The sequence below is a fragment of the Mesoplodon mirus genome (assembly GCF_964341445.2).
Source record: "Mesoplodon mirus genome assembly, chromosome: 5".
Taxonomy (NCBI): Eukaryota; Metazoa; Chordata; class Mammalia; order Artiodactyla; family Ziphiidae; genus Mesoplodon; species Mesoplodon mirus.
In genome coordinates, this window is record NC_138980.1 from 65,918,610 (window position 1) to 65,934,877 (window position 16,268).

Below are 16,268 nucleotides of genomic sequence, written 5' to 3' on the forward strand. Positions count from 1 at the left end.
CACTGTGAAGAGGAAATGGTGTTTCAGTGATCTTTTCCACATTAGGACACATCCAGAAGGTATTATCTTACTTTTATTTATAAGTTTAGTTTTGATTTTAGAAATAACTAGTAAAAGGAAATATTTTAGTAATTGTATATAATCATTGCATGTTTCATAGTTTTCTTATTCATGAATACTTAGAGTAATTTACTAATCTGAGAAAACTTGAAATAAAGCAGCAAGTACTCAGTTCTTTAGATTATTACTCACATAATAATTAGTTTCTAGAAATTACTCATAAATTTTGACCAGACACAGAAGTCCATTAACTATTCAGAGTTTTAAAATTCTCAGACTTTGGAGAATAAATTAAAGGTATTTTTCACAATCCTCAAAAGACTCACAAATTGCTGGGGATTGGGAGGTAAAATAAAATATTTTGAAAAAAATTGACTCACTTCTCAGAAACCTATACTAAAAAAAGTAATACGGAAAAGGCTCTGCATACAAAAAATTTTTGATACATTCCTTACTATACTAGTGACAAAGTAGAAAGGGTATAAAAATAAATTATTTAAGAATAGTCAAGAAAATTATTCTTGACAGATGTTGAAGTGGGAAAAAAGACCCAAAGTTAGTGATTCAAATGTAAAACCTGGCAGTCTTTGCTGCATGTGATAAGGCACAAAAGTGCTAAGAGAATTATTGGAAGGCTATATTAAAATACACATCGCAGAAAAAAAGATAAACAACTAGAATGTATTTGATGAAGATGAACATTAACTTAGGCAGAAAGAACTGTCAATACATTTACAATCTTGAAAAAAAGGAGTATTACACATCAGCTAATTAAGGGCAGTGCTATTACTAAGGGTGGTGACATCCAAGAAAAAGCTATCTTTAGCAGGATTTGTTGACCATATAGAAATGCCAAGAGTGCAAATTGAGTAGTAATTAGGTAACTGCCAAGACTACTGAGCAATCAAGGGACTACTCTCCACCCATTCAATATACCTCCTCTCTCACTACCACCACTAGAACAATGAACAAGGACCAAAAATAATGATGCACTATCGAGAATAAAATACAATAATAAAATTTAAGTAAGTCTGCAAAAACTCACGTGATGAGAAAAAGAGGAATCATAAGAGATTTGGGGGTCTTCATTAGTGGCACATATACCCATAGAAGGATCTTCACCTAGGAGATCTGGAGGGGTAGCTGTTTCCGGGGTCACTTTGTGAAAATTAAATTTCACAATTTAAATCGCACAATTGAATGCGAGGCAACACACAGTTTGTAGGAGTAGAGCAATATTCCCTCACTGTAGTTGGGGGGAACCCTCCGTCCAGACTTGGAACTCAGACTAGGCTTAAAGCAGCTCCAGGCAGCGGGGCTGGAGGAGCGTCGAAGGTGTAGGGCGACCGCCAGAATCACTGCCAGGAGGAAGAGCACCGAGATCAAGGTCAAGGTCACCACCAGGTAAAACTGCAGCTCAGCTTGGGGGTCAGTGGGCTCAGAGTGGTCACTGAGGTCCGGCAGCGCCTCCTGCAGGCTGTCCGCGAAAACCAGGAGCAGCGTGGCGGTGGCCGAGAGGGGCGGCTGTCCCCCATCGCGCACAGCAACCAGCAGGCGCTGGCGGGCCGCGTCCCTGTCGCCCAGGGCCCGCGCCATGCGCACCTCGCCCGTGCGCAGCCCCACGCTGAACAGTCCGGGCTCGCTGGCCTGCAGCACGTGGTAGGACAGCCAGGCGTTGTGTCCAGAGTCGGCGTCCACCGCCACCACCTTGGTGACCAGGTAGCCGGGCTGCGCGGCGCGCGGCACCGTGTCGAAGAGCGCCGAGCCGTCGGGCCCCAGCGCCGGGTACAGCACCCTGGGCGCGTTGTCGTTGCGGTCGCCCACCAGCACGCGCAGGCTCACGTTGGCGCTGAGCGCGGGCGAGCCGTGGTCGCGGGCCTGCAGCATCAGCTCGAAGGCGCGCAGCTGCTCGTGGTCGAAGGCGCGCTGCGCGAACACCACGCCGCTCTGCGCGCTCACGGACACGTAGGACAACAGCGCGCGCGGCTCCAGGTCGCTGGCCAGGATGGAGTAGGAGACGTGGCCGTTGGGCCCCAAGTCTGGATCTGAAGCGCTAACTTGGGCGATGAAGTCGCGGGGGTGGGGGTTGTTTTCTGGCACGTGGACCACGTAGGAGGCCTGGTGGAAAACTGGAGCGTTGTCGTTGACATCGCGGATGTGTAGGGTGATGCTTGTACTGGAGGAGAGGGGAGTCTTGCCCTTGTCGGTGGCTGTGATGGTGACTTTGTACTCTGCCCTCTGCTCTCGGTCTAGGGCACCGTCAATCACTAGCTTGTAATAATTCTTGGAGGTGGATTCTAATTTGAAGGAAACTCCTTCCTGAATATAGCATGTCACCATACCATTTTGCCCAGAATCCTGGTCTTGCACTTTAATGAGGGCTATTACGGTTCCAAGGTCTGAGCCCTCAGGAATCTGGCTAGAGAAGGACATTAATGTCACCTCTGGAGCATTGTCATTCTCATCAACAATTCCAATCTGAACATTACAGTGAGCTTTGTGTACCCTTCCATCCTTAACTTCTACACCCAACAAATACCTACTTGTCTCTTCAAAGTCTAATGTACCATTGGTTGTGATGTCACCAGAATTTGGATAGAGAAGGAAGAGGAGGCTGGTACTTGTTGGGGCACTGAGGAAGACATGGGTGATTTCTGCATTAATGCCCTCGTCCTGGTCAGTAGCCATCACTCACAGCACGGAGGTTCCCCGGGGCACATTTTCTTGGAGGCTAACCCTGTAAGTGTCCTGGCTGAACACAGGAGCATTATCGTTGGTATCGGTGACCTGTATCCAGATCTGGGTAGTGCCGCTTAGAGGAGGGTCCCCACCATCCATGGCAGTCAGGATTAAGTGGTGGGAGCTCTGCTGTTCTCTGTCCAGAGATTTTTCCATCAGTAATTCTGGGTATTTACTTCCATCGGGACTTTCCTTTGTTGACAGAGAGAAGTGCTCATTGTGGCTGATGGAATATATCTTCAGTGAGTTACTTTCTACATCTGCATCTTGTGCAGAATCCAGAGGGAATTTTACCCCTGGTAAGGCTGACTCGCAGATTTCCAAGTCAATGCTGTTTGCAATGACACTTGGTGCATTGTCGTTAATATCTTGAATTGCAACACTCACATGGAAAATAGTCATTGGGTTTTCAGCGACCATTTCAAATTCTAGTGCACACTCAGATTTCCTCCTGCAAATCTTCTCTCGATATATCCTACCGCTCACTAGCAAATCCCCATTCTCTGCACTCACACTGAAAAACTCCTCTGCACTAATCCGCAGTTTTCGAGCTGGCAGCTCCTGGACACTGAGCCTCAGATCCTTGGCCAGGTTCCGCACCCTCGAGCCCTTGGCCAGCTCCTCTGAAATTGAGTACTGGATCTCCTGGGAGATTGCCCTCCACAACAAAGACAGCAGGAAGAGAAGCAGTACCTGACCTCTCATTGTTTCAGCTTTTCTGGAGCTCCTAAGCATTTCTTGAACTCTCTGGGAAGCTGCTCTTCAAGATGTATCTGGGATGTTTAAAAAAATCAATGACAGCTCCCTGGACTTTTGTGATTTGAGGGTAGGACTTATTTGTTAGGCGCTTGAGGTTGCACAGGAGGTGCGTCTGTGTTTCGATGTGCACAGGACAAACAGGAAAACACTCTGCCCTTCACTCCTGCAGAACTGAGAACCCTTATGTTCCCTTTGGTCAACAGTAGCACCCGGAGGTTGTCTGAAAAAACTGTATATTGCCCAACTATTTATTCCTCAAACTGTAAGCTCTTGAACCTATATATCTTGTCTTTTTATTTGTTGGAAAGAACAAACTATTCAAATTTTCCCTTTAAATCTGATATTTTCTAGCTTTTTATAATTTTTAAGTGTTGCCATCATTTTATTCTTCTTTCTTCATTAAATATTTTTCATAAGGCATATACAGCTTTTTTTTCAGTTTTGGGGGCAGAAATATCTTCAGTGATTCCACTGTATTTATAAACACTGGCATGACTAGTACGGATGTAACCAATTAGGTTACTGGTAGTGGATAAAAAGGTCTAATCTTTGCAAAAAAAGGAGTGAGTCAAAGCCCTAGACTTATTTTAATATATTGCTCATCATTTTAAAACATAGATAATCTTCCCATTAAGTACAGAGGAGCCTGATATTTTGTTAAAGAGACCAATCTAGTATTTGAGCACACACGTTTTTATAAAACTGAATCCTGTGTAAGCTTATTTATTTCTTTGAAATCAGTGATTCTTTACTATATGACTGTATACACAAATACCCCTTAATGCCAATTCTCAGCTCCAGTAAATTTATACCATTAATAAGTGGAATGAGTTTGATTTGACCACTGGTAAATCTTGGAGAGGAATTGAGAGTCCTTAGACACTCCATTTTGAAACTTACCTGTAATCGTTGAACCAGTCTTGGGTAACTAAAACAAACACCTTTATTTCAAATGCACTACCAAATTAAATACAAACTCAACAATTAATTCTGTTATTTTGCAGTGCTAATCCATACCCCTCTTACATTCCAGTCAAGACAGATTATTATCTGTTTTCTGAAGACATCGTTTCCCTTGTTTTCCCTACTTCATGCCTTTATACTTTCTGTTCCTTTTATTATAAACCCTCCTCCCTTTTTATTGTAATGAAATCTTGCCTATCCTTTAAAAATCCTTTTTAGTTAAAATGGGATGTCTGAGACTTCTTATAATCCATACAAGTAGATGCCTTTGTACTCTGTGCATTTTCCCAGGGTATATGTAGGCTATGCTTTTTTAAAAATTTTATTTATTTTATTTATTTATTTTTGGATGCATTGGGTCTTCATTGCTGTGCGCGGGCTTTCTCTAGTTGCCGAGAGTGTGGCTACTCTTCGCCGCGGTGCGTCGGCTTCTCATTGTGGAGCACGGGCTCTAGAGTGCAGGCTCAGTAGTTGTGGCACCAGGCTTAGTTGCTCCGCGGCATGTGGGATCTTCCCGGACCAGGGCTCAAACCCGTGTCCCGTGCATTGGCAGGTGGATTCTTAACGACTGAGCCACCTAGGCTATGTTTTATATGAAATTCTCAGAAAATTCTCTTTGAACATATAAAGTTCCCCTGACCCTAGCCATTTAATTTTTTTCCTCACTACAAGGAAAGGTATATTAATATTGTAAACATTTTTCCTAAAAAATATTCCAAAGGTAATGTGCCTTTTTTCTGTGATGCATTTGCAGGCTTGAGTGAGAATATACACTTTTCTGCTTTCAGGTATTTTGTTCAGGCCCTTTTGTCTCACACTTTTGACTGTACCTTTTCCTAACACACTGAAGGAGAGCTGTATTCCTTTCTTTGAGACCTAATGAAATCTATTTTGGCCTAATTTTGGATGACTCTCTGGTGTGATTTTATGGGTGAAAATAATTTCATAAAGTTCAAAATGGGCCAACAATTTCTAGCCCAAGAAAGTTGTTGGACTCCTATTCCATTGTTGAAGTGGATGGTCTGGAAACCTCTCATAGAGGTTAAGACATATCTCCTTACATTTTAAAATCCTTCCCAAAGGACAAGACCTGCCACTCTAAGGCTCATAACAGTCTAGGCAATTGAGCTTCCCACCTTCAGAGAAAAGGCTGAAATCCATATGGATACACACACACACACACACACACACACTTTAAGTATACAAAGTAGGGACTACATGCCAGGTAAAAGAATTTTACCTATGTCTATGTTTTTTACCCGATCAGTTTTATGTCATCAGGATGAAATGAGTTTGGTCTGTCTTGGAAGGAGTTAAGCATCATATTATTATAGCCTAAAGTACCATATATATATGTGTTTATATATATAATATATATATATATATAGATAGATAGATAGATAGATAGATAGATAGATATGCCTGTTTACCAGGATAGATTAGGTAGGTTGGAGTGACAAACTTCATCACAGTGATTTAAAATGAAAAAAGTCTACTTATCACAGGTATACAGATCAATGTTGAGTCAACCATAGGGCTCTTCTGTCACTGTAGTTATTCAAGGACCCAGATAGATGGCACAGTCACAATTTCAAAGAGTAAGTTAGAAATCTGGTAATTCTTACAATGGCAACTAGAACTTCGTTTGGGAAGAGATTCACATACGTCCATTTACAATGTATTGGTCAGAACTATTTACTAGGCCCACTCAGCCATACCAGATCAGGAAGTGCATCCCCATCACAATCCCAGAAGAAGAGAGGAACATATATTTAAACAAAAGGATCAATGACGACCACATTGCTTTATTTTCAAATAAATGTGTGTCAAAGCTTTATAATAACCACACTGGCATTAACTGTTCTTTATAATGTTCAAAAAGAAATAAGCTCACCTGAAGTTGCTTGGGATCTCCTTTCATTTCAAGTAAATCTTGAGCTATCAGGAGAGGTTCACTTTTCTCACAGCTCTCCTGGCTGATGAGCGTGTCCGCGTAGTTGGGCTGTGGGAAGATCAAGTGACTCCTCCGGGAGTCCGCGGTGAGCGAGACCTCATGGGAATAGGTCTGCAGGAAAGCCCGCACCCCATCCACGCCCACAAAGTGAGAGGCGGGTACGCCCGCTGGTACACCTCCCGAAGCTTGCAGCACATGTGATCTGTGCCAGCACTGCAGTCTGAGCGCCAGCAGCACGACGATAAAGGCCAGGAAGATGCAGGACACCGCGGCCAGTGCCACCACCAGGTACAGTGTGAGGCCTGAGTCATCAGGGTCTGCTGAGGGCTTGAGGCTTCCCAATTCGGCCAGGACGTCTGGGATGCTGTCAGCCACAGCCACTGTGAGAGTGACTGTGGCGGAGAGAGGGGGCTGGCCGTGGTCCTGGACCGCCACCACCAGGCTCTGCTTGAGCGCATCTCTATCCAGCAGGGCCCGCGCTGTGCGTACCTCGCCCGTGTGCAGCCCCACCGCGAAAAGTCCTGGCTCGCTGGCCTTGAGGAGGCGGTAGGACAGCCAGGCGTTCTGGCCCGAGTCTCTGTCCACAGCCACCACCTTGGTCACCAGGTAGCCGGGCTCTGCAGAGCGGGGTGCCAGCTCTACACCTGTGGAACCATCGGTGGGGAGGGTGGGGTATAGGATTTCAGGTGCATTGTCATTCTGGTCCAGCACGAGTATGCTTAGAGACACATTGCTGCTGAGTGGAGGGTCCCCGCTGTCACTGGCTGTCACCAGTAGTTCCAGGTCTCTAACCTGCTCATAGTCGAAGGAGCGCAAGGCATACAGGACTCCGGTGTCTGAGCTTATGGAGATGTAGGTGGAGAGAGGCGCCCCCTGGAAGGCATCCTCTGTCAGTGCATAGGTGATGTGGGCATTCTCCATGCTGTCAGGGTCCTGGGCGGTCACAGAGAAGATGGAGGCTCCCCTGGGGTTGTTTTCAGGAATGTAGGCAGAATAGGAGGCATGAGTGAAAGCAGGTGGGTTGTCATTGATGTCCGCCACATGCAGGGTGATGTGTGTGTCTGTGGACAGCGGCGGACTTCCCCAATCTGTAGCTCTCAGAGTGATGTTATATTCGGACACCTGTTCACAGTCCAGGCATCTGGCTGTCACTAAGCGGTAATATCGGTTTATTGATTTTTCTAAATTAAATGGCATATTTCCCAGAACAAAAACTGTGACTTGCCCATTTTGCCCAGAATCCCGATCATGCACGTTGATAAGGGCAATTTCCCTTCCAGCAGTAGCCTCTTCTGGGACTGATCCTGTGAGAGAAGTAATCGTAATTTCCGGGGCATTGTCATTCACATCCAGAACTGTGACCAGAATCTTAGCTCTTGAAAGGAGACCTAGTCCATCTTGTGCTTCAATTTTAATTTCATAGAAAGTAGCATCCTCATAATCTAGGCTTTGTGATATTGATAAATCCCCAGTCACTGAGTTGAGATAAAAAATCTGAGCGATTCTCCCAGGCATTTTATCTAGTACATAGGATACTTGAGCATTAAATCCCTCGTCAGGGTCAGTGGCATTCACCGTGAGCAGCCAGGTGCCTACCGGCAAGTTCTCCTGAACACTTACTCGATACTCAGGCTGAGTAAATACTGGTGGATTGTCATTTGCATCCAGCACTATCACTTGGATGCACAAGTTGCTAGAATGAACAGGGTCGCCACCATCAGAAGCAATTAGGACAAGCTGGTGAACTTTCTTTTCCTCACGGTCAAGAGCCTGCTGCAGCACCAGCTCTGGGTACTTGGCCCCATCAGAGACACTCTTCACAGACAGGGAGAAGTAGTCATTGGGGCTGAGCTGATAGTTCAGCAGAGAGTTCATGCCCACATCTGGGTCAAATGCAGTCTTAAGTGGAAATCGAGTTCCAGGAACCGTTAGTTCACTAATTTTTATTTCCAATTCCTCTGTTAGAAAATCAGGAGCATTGTCATTAAGGTCTTTAATTTCTATTTCTACTTCAAAAATTTTCAGTTTGTCTTCAACCAGGATGTTAAAACTCACCAGACACCGCGAGCTCTGAGCGCAGAGCTCCTCCCGGTCTATCCTGCCCGCAGTGACCAAGCTGCCGCTTCGCGGGTTCAGAGCAAAGAGCTGCGTCCTACCTCTGGAGACGATGCGGACTCCGCGCTCCGCCAGCTCCTGGGGCTCCAGCCCCAGGTCCTTGGCGATGTTGCCCACGAAGGAGCCTTTCTCCAGCTCCTCTGGCACCGAATAGCGGATCTGCCCGCATCCGGTCTTGCACAGCGTCCCCAGAAGCGCGTACAGCAGGGCCAGTCCTCCGCCATTTCTGAATCTCAGGTAATTGGTCATTTCCTTTTTGGTGAATTATTTTCTCTGAATTGGGTACCAATTTCTCACGACGGACTTCAGTCTTATTTTCTCAAGGAACTAACCCTTTCGTGGGCCTAATTAATAGGTTACGGAGCTGGCTGACTGAAAGGGTGAGCTTTGGAGCAGCCTCGGAACTTGTCAGTGTGATTTGCTGGTTCTTTGCTCTTTGGGAACAAGGAAATGGATTAGCTCTTCAGTGGCGTTTTCCTCCTTGAGTGGTGAACAGCGACGCTCAGAGGCATAACCGTTTACTGCACCCTCTTAGACAAACCCAAGCCAGACTTTCTGTTTCTCAGCACCTGAAATTCTTTTTATCAGAGGTAATGGGATCAGTTTTTATTTCACATAACTGAATCTCTATATGTTAAAGGATGTGACTTCAAGTTATCTTCCTTGGGAAGCCATGAGCTAATCTTAAGATCACTAATATTGCCTCAAACATGCTGAAGTTACTGTTTTGAAATGTTCAGACAAAGTTTAAGAACCTCACAGAAATATCAGCCATATTTATAGGGCATGCCTCTTGAAATTTCTCCTTGATAGCCTGACATCTTGGTTTCAATATTTTCCGTTTAACCCATTCATTAAACACACATATAATTAAGTGTACGACAAAACCTGGGGATTTAAGGTGAACAATATGAACACAGCCACTTCCTTCACAGAGTTATAAGGATATAAAAGCAAACAAGGAATTACAGTGCATTGAGATTACTACCATAATGGGAGAAGCCAAGGGCAATGGGAGGGCCTCCAACCTGGACTTGGAGGTTAGCAAAGGCTTCCCCAAGAAACATGAGAGGAGTGGATCAGGGATAAGGCCTGGATGTGAGAGAGGAGAGCATGGGAATGCCTAGATGTGAGAGAGAAACCACAGAACTTCAGGGTACTGAAAGTAGTCCACTTTGCCTAAATCTAGAGTATGAAGATGTTTTTAAGGATTGAAAAACTGAAGCTAGTAGAGATAAAGTATTGTTTTATATGCCAGAAACCCTTTTCCTGTATTTGTTTTCCTCTCCAAGCACAGAAATAGGAATTCATTTGTCACTTCAATCATGATGCATTATATACCTATGTATAAGGCATTTATTTTCAGGAAGAGTTACTATAAGCACTAAAAGGAACTTTGTATTCAATTTTCCTCGGTTCATACTTTATTTACCTGCAAAATGTTATGACATGTTATTCCACAGTGAGTTCCAACTTTATCTCAAAGAACATTATGTAACAGTAGTAAGACAATGGAATGCATTGTTTCAGATCAATTCTCCCTCCAATGTCCTTAAACAATAAAGAATCACAGCACCTTAAAGAATGACAATACCATTATATACATGACTTAGTTAGTACATGATTATTTCCAAATAAAAGATGATCCCATTTATATACAATATTAGCATATTTTTCGTTCTCTGTTATTAAATATATAACTAACATACTAAAAGCCAACATGGGAAGAGGAATGGGGAAGGAAAACTTGGTCGTAAGGGGGACTTATGTTGGTTGAGGAATTGGAAACATTTTTAACAGCTGCTGTGAGTAGGAAACTTTGAGAAGAGAAATATAAAAGGAGAACCTTTAGGGGAAATAATTTGATATGGTCTCTGAATCCCTTGAGGATATATATTATTTTTAAAGATAAAAGGCAATGTGGTTTGCACATATGAGAAAAAATAAAAGTAACGGGGGGACATCCCTGCCAGCGCAGTGGTTAAGAATACGCCTGCCAATGCAGGGGACACGGTTCGAGCCCTGGTCTGGAAAGATTCCACATGCCACGGAGCAACTAAGCCCGTGTGCCACAACTACTGAGCCTGAGCTCTAGAGCCCACGAGCCACAACTACTGAAGCCCGTGCACCTAGAGCCCATGCTCTGCAACAAGTGAAGCCACCGCAATGAGAAGCCCATGCACCACAATGAAGAGTAGCCCCTGCTTGCTGCAACTAGAGAAAGCCCGCGTGCAGCAACGAAGACCCAACGTAGCCAAAAATAAATAAATAAATTTATTTTAAAAAAAGTAACACGGAACAGAAACATCTTCACTGTTATACAAACCATGTATTATAGAGCAAATGATAACTCAATCACTTCTTAAAGGAACACAGAGCTACTTTAGAGGCTAATGAGATTTTTAACTAAACAGAGATTCCATGACATACCCTCCTGAAACACGGTGAAGCATATATATTTCTAAATTTGCATCTTTTAATAAGGAAGATCATGCAAATCAAGAAAAATGAAGAATCTCACTGCCAAACTGAAGGAAAAATATTAAGACGGAGTGAGAAGAAAACAACTAACTAAAGTATTTCATTATTCATAAACAAGTATAAATAAACATAAAAGCCTTAAAATTTAAAGGAGGGAGGCATCTGGGGAAACATAAAAGTCAACATTTATATTTCTAAGAAAGAAAGAATTGTTAATCCAGGTGCATGAGATGGTTTCCTCAGGGATGAGAAAGAAGTATGAGAAGCCAGACACGTCAGTTCCTCAGGCAGTGCTCTTTTGATAACCTAAATATCACCTTCACTTACTAACTCCTGATTTATACTCATGACGCAATGATTCTAGCTCCTCTTCCTGTTTACACTGTGTGAACACTTAGAACTAGAAAGAAATAGTTCACCAGGACTAATTTCCTAAAAATTGAATATATCCACAAAGAAATATGGGAAATAGAAAAGGTATGGTAAACTGTGGAGACAGCTAAGTAATTAGGTAAATTTATTTCTTTTAGCAAAGTAGCTCACAGGTATATTGTGAAGAGAATTTACCTGAGAAAAAGTTTCTTCTTTGTCTTCAGGTATAAGTTGAGGTTCTGAAAGAAAATCCTTTTTCTCACAGCTCTCCTGGCTGATGAGTGTGTCTGCGTAGTTGGGCTGAGGGAAGATCACGTGACTCCCCCGCGAGTCCGCGGTGAGCCAGGCCTCGTGGGAATAGGCCTGCAGGAAAGCCCGCACCCCGTCCACGCCCACAAAGTGAGAGGCGGGCACACCCGCTAACCCGCCTCCTGAAGCCTGGAGCAGGCGCGACGTGTGCCAGCGCCTCAGCCTGAGAACCAGCAGCACAATGACGAAGGCGAGGAAGACGCAGGACACCGCGGCCACGGCCACCACCAGGTAGAGTGTGAGACCTGAGTCGTCAGGGTTGGCAGAGGTCCTGATGCTGCCCAAGTCGGCCAGGGCCTCGGGGATGCTGTCCGCCACTGCCACGGTGAGCGTGACCGTGGCCGAAAGAGGGGGCTGGCCGTGGTCCTGGACCGCCACCACCAGGCTCTGCTTGAGCGCGTCTCTGTCCAGCAGGGCCCTCGCTGTGCGCACTTCGCCCGTGTGCAGCCCCACCGTGAAGAGTCCTGGCTCGCTGGCCTTGAGCAGGTGGTAGGACAGCCAGGCGTTCTGGCCCGAGTCTCTGTCCACAGCCACCACCTTGGTCACCAGGTAGCCGAGCTCTGCAGAGCGGGGTGCCAGCTCTACACCCGTGGAAGCGTCGGTAGGGAGGGCGGGGTACAGAATTTCCGGCATGTTGTCGTTCTGGTCCAGCACGAATATGCTCAGTGACACGTTGCTGCTGAGCGGTGGGTTCCCACTGTCATGCGCTGTAACCCACAACTGCAGTTCATGGAATTGCTCATAGTCAAAGGAACGCAGTGCGTAGAGGATGCCGGTGTCAGAGTTGATGGAGATGTAGGAGGACAGAGGTGCCCCCTGAATGATGTTCTCAGCCAAGTTATAGGTTACATGGGCATTGTCATCACTGTCGGGGTCATGGGCCATCATGGAAAAGATGGAGGCACCTCTGGGGTTGTTTTCTGGAATGTAGGCAGAGTAGGATGTGTGGGGAAAGGTGGGAGGGTTGTCATTGATGTCTGCCACCTGCAGCAAAATGTGGACATCTGTGGACAGAGATGGGTTCCCTCCATCTTTAGCGATCACAGTGATGTTGTATAAGGAAAACTGTTCCCTGTCAAGGACTCTGGTTGTAACCAGTCGGTGGTAATTGTCCACTGACCTTTCTAATTTGAAAGGAAGTTTCTCTGGGAGTGAACATGTGATAAATGCATTCTGCCCAGAGTCTCTGTCATGTACATTGAAAAGCGCAATTATGGTTCCTGGAGGAGAGTCTTCAGGAACCGAACTGGTAGCAGACGTCATGTAAAATTCTGGGGGATTGTCATTCACGTCGAGAACAGTGACAATGACCTTCGTTCTGGTCAGAAGGCCTGGACCATCCTGAGCTTCAATATCAATTTCATGGAATTTGGCATCCTCATAATCTAGGCTTTTTATGATCGTTATTTCTCCAGATGATGACTTAAGCTCAAATACCTCTGAGGTTTCTTCAGGATTTTTCTCCAGAAAATATGCCACTTGAGCGTTGTATCCCTCATCTGCATCAGTGGCAGTCACTGTGAGTATCCGGGTGCCTACGGGCGTATTCTCTGGAACATTTACATGGTACTCGGGCTGTGTAAAAACAGGCGCATTGTCGTTCACATCCAGGACCATCACGCGGATGCGGGAGGTGCCAGATCTGACAGGGTCGCCCCCATCCAAAGCCACAAGAACGAGATGGTGAACGGCCTCTTCCTCACGGTCAAGGGCGCGTTCCAGCACCAGCTCCGGATACTTATTCCCATCTTTTCCGCTTCGCACGTCCAGGGAGAAGTGGTCATTTGAATTAAGTTCGTACCTTTGGAGGGTGTTCTCTCCGACGTCTGCATCATGCGAGCTCTTTAGAGGGATCCGGAATCCTGGCGTAGTCGTTTCACTGATTTTTAGCTCCAGTTCCTCTACTACAAAGCGAGGTGCATTATCGTTAATATCTGTTATTTCCACCTCTACTGAATAAATACTCAATTTATCTTCCCGGAGTATGTTGAAACTCAGCAGACACCGCGCGCTCTGAGCGCAGAGCTCCTCCCGGTCTATCCTGCCTGCGGTGACCAAGCTGCCGCTTCGCGGGTTCAGAGCAAAGAGCTGTGTCCTACCTCTGGAGACGATGCGGACTCCGCGCTCCGCCAACTCCTGAGGCTCCAGTCCCAAGTCCTTAGCGATGTTGCCCACGAATGAGCCCTTTTCGATCTCTTCTGGCACAGAATAGCGCATCTGCCCAGCTCCAGCCTCCCACAGGGTCGCCAAAAGAAGGCACAGCAGGACAAGCCTTCCGCGGTTTGGCAAATTTAGCAGAGCCGCCATTTCTTGAGCTGCAGTCCTTTCTCCCAGGCAACTTCCAGCATCCAGGGCGGGATTCCAATCTTTATTCCTCAGGGTCTGAGGTGACCAGCATTCACGGGACCCAGGTAACTGTGGAGAGAAGTAGTGGGCTGCTGGACTTAATTTTTTTGCTGTCCCGAAGCTTGCGGGCCAAACGCCCAGCCCTTTGTGTTAATGAGAGCCGTAATGTTGGAGTGGATGTCTCACAGGCTTACTTCTTAGGTGGTCAACAGCGACGCCCAGAGGCCTAAGTAATTTCTGCACTCTTTCAGGTAAACCAAGTTATTATTTGTTGCCCCTGTGACTTTCAAATTGTTGTGAAGACTCTTACAGTTCTAAGATACCTTAGAAGTAGCTGTTTCAAGTCAGGAGTCCTTTTTTTCAGAATGAATAAGAATGGTGTGAATGAATGTGACCTTGATAGTAGTTGCAAGGAAAGTATCATTGAACGCTGGAGGCATTAATCAAGGCAGCCTCTGCCCTTAGGCCAAACATCTTCAACCTCTTATTTTATATTCAGAGACAATAAGATTAATCTAAAAACATTAGCTACATTATATTCTAATGTTATATATTTTAAATTTCTGTGCTTAATGGCTTAGTATTGAACTTCAAAACCTGTATTTTTTCCCCAAAACCTGTATTTAAATTATTGAATTTTCGGACATTTAATTGGGTGACTACCCAATTAAGGCCTGACACTTTGCCTAATTGATGCTGGAGACAGAAATGGTGCACCTGATGAACACAGTCCCTGTTCTCAGGGAGCTTCAGGATAAGGGAGGACATAGTAAAGTAAACAGAATATTTTAATAGAGTATGGTAACTGCTATGATGGTTGGAAACCCTGGGCAATGGGAGAATACATAGGAAGGGTATCCAGCCTAGATTTGGGGGGTTAGGAAAGACTTTTCCAGGACAAGATTGAAGCTGGATCCTAAAGGGTATGACTGGATCAAGAAAGAGGCTGGAGTAGTGTTCTAGAACCTTAGTACAAATTCTTGGAGGTGAGAGGCAGCACAAACATTAAGGAAACTGAAGGTGGTTTGTTTCTTGTTCTTTTCAAGATTGTTAGGGCTACTTGAGGTCCCCTGACACTCCATGTGAATTTTAGGATGGATTTTTTTCTATTTGTACAAAAAAAAGGCATTGGGATTTTGATAGGGATTGCACTGAATCTGTAGATTGCTTTGGGTAGTTCTATAAGTTTTTGATAGATACTCTTTATCAGGTTAAGGATGTTTCCTTAAATTTCCAGTTTGCTAAAAGATTTTAATCATGTGTTGAATGTTCTCAAGACCTTTATTATATTATGCCTCTATTGAAATGAACATATGGCTTTTTATCTTCAATCCCCTAATATGAGGTTTTATATTATTAGATTTTCTTATATTGAAATATTCTTGCATCCCTAAGTAATAAACCCCATTTAGTCATAAGCTATAAATATTACATATATAGTAGATAGGATTTTGAATCAACATTCTTGAGCGAGATTGCACAGTTATGGTCTCATTTCAGTCTTTTTGCCTTTTGGCTTCTTCCCCATTGAACTTTTTTCATTTTTAACCCATTCCTCTGAGAACCCTGATGAAATATTTATTGGAAATAATTGAAATTAACTCACCATGTTTTCTAGTAGAGCCTCTAGTTTGTTTTTTAAAACTTTTTCTTCAACATTGTTTTGATACTTTTGAGTCTCATTAAATAACTGCTCGACATCCCTTATTGTAGTTCTCTAAAGATGTGTTTCTTTGTCTTTGACAACATCTGGTTTTACTCTGTATATCATTTCCCACCCATGCTTCTTGCTTCGTATTAAGCTGTTTTATTTTTTCCTAGTCTTACTTGCTTTTCCTTCCCTTTCTCTTTTCCAGGTCTTTGTCTATAATCAGAATTTGGGGTTTTGTTTTAAGATCTCTAAAACAAATTTTAGTCATGCCATCTGACTAGCCAATATTAGTCCCAGCACTGGACTTGACAGAAGTTTCATTTTCTCCCCACTGGTGTCGGCTTCTATTGCTTCATCATCATAATTCTTCCTTGTTTGCATTTCAATAATCTACACTTTTGTTACTTTTCCTATTATTTTATTTAAATTTATGCTAATATATCTTTCTTGCTTTGTTTCTTGAGTGGCAAGCTAAATTCACTTGTTTTAAATCATTTGCTTTTTGAAATTCTTATAGTT

The 16,268-nt window shown here is 44.3% G+C and overlaps 1 protein-coding gene across 1 annotated transcript in view; it reads right to left on the reverse strand.

Moving 5' to 3' along the window:
- LOC309805359 (uncharacterized protein) overlaps positions 1-14,262 on the reverse strand; it is a gene marked incomplete at its 3' end in the record, with an annotated part of 180,299 nt that extends 166,037 nt beyond the window's left edge. The window contains exons 1-4 of the mRNA XM_082623284.1: positions 11,591-14,262; positions 6,416-8,842; positions 2,756-3,444; positions 1,255-2,692 (exon numbers count right to left, since the gene is read on the reverse strand). Of these exons, the coding sequence (XP_082479410.1) occupies positions 1,255-2,692; positions 2,756-3,444; positions 6,416-8,842; positions 11,591-14,059 (7,023 nt within the window). The 5' untranslated portion in view covers positions 14,060-14,262. The remainder of the gene's footprint in view (positions 1-1,254; positions 2,693-2,755; positions 3,445-6,415; positions 8,843-11,590) is intronic.
- Between the last annotated feature and the right edge of the window lie 2,006 nt (positions 14,263-16,268).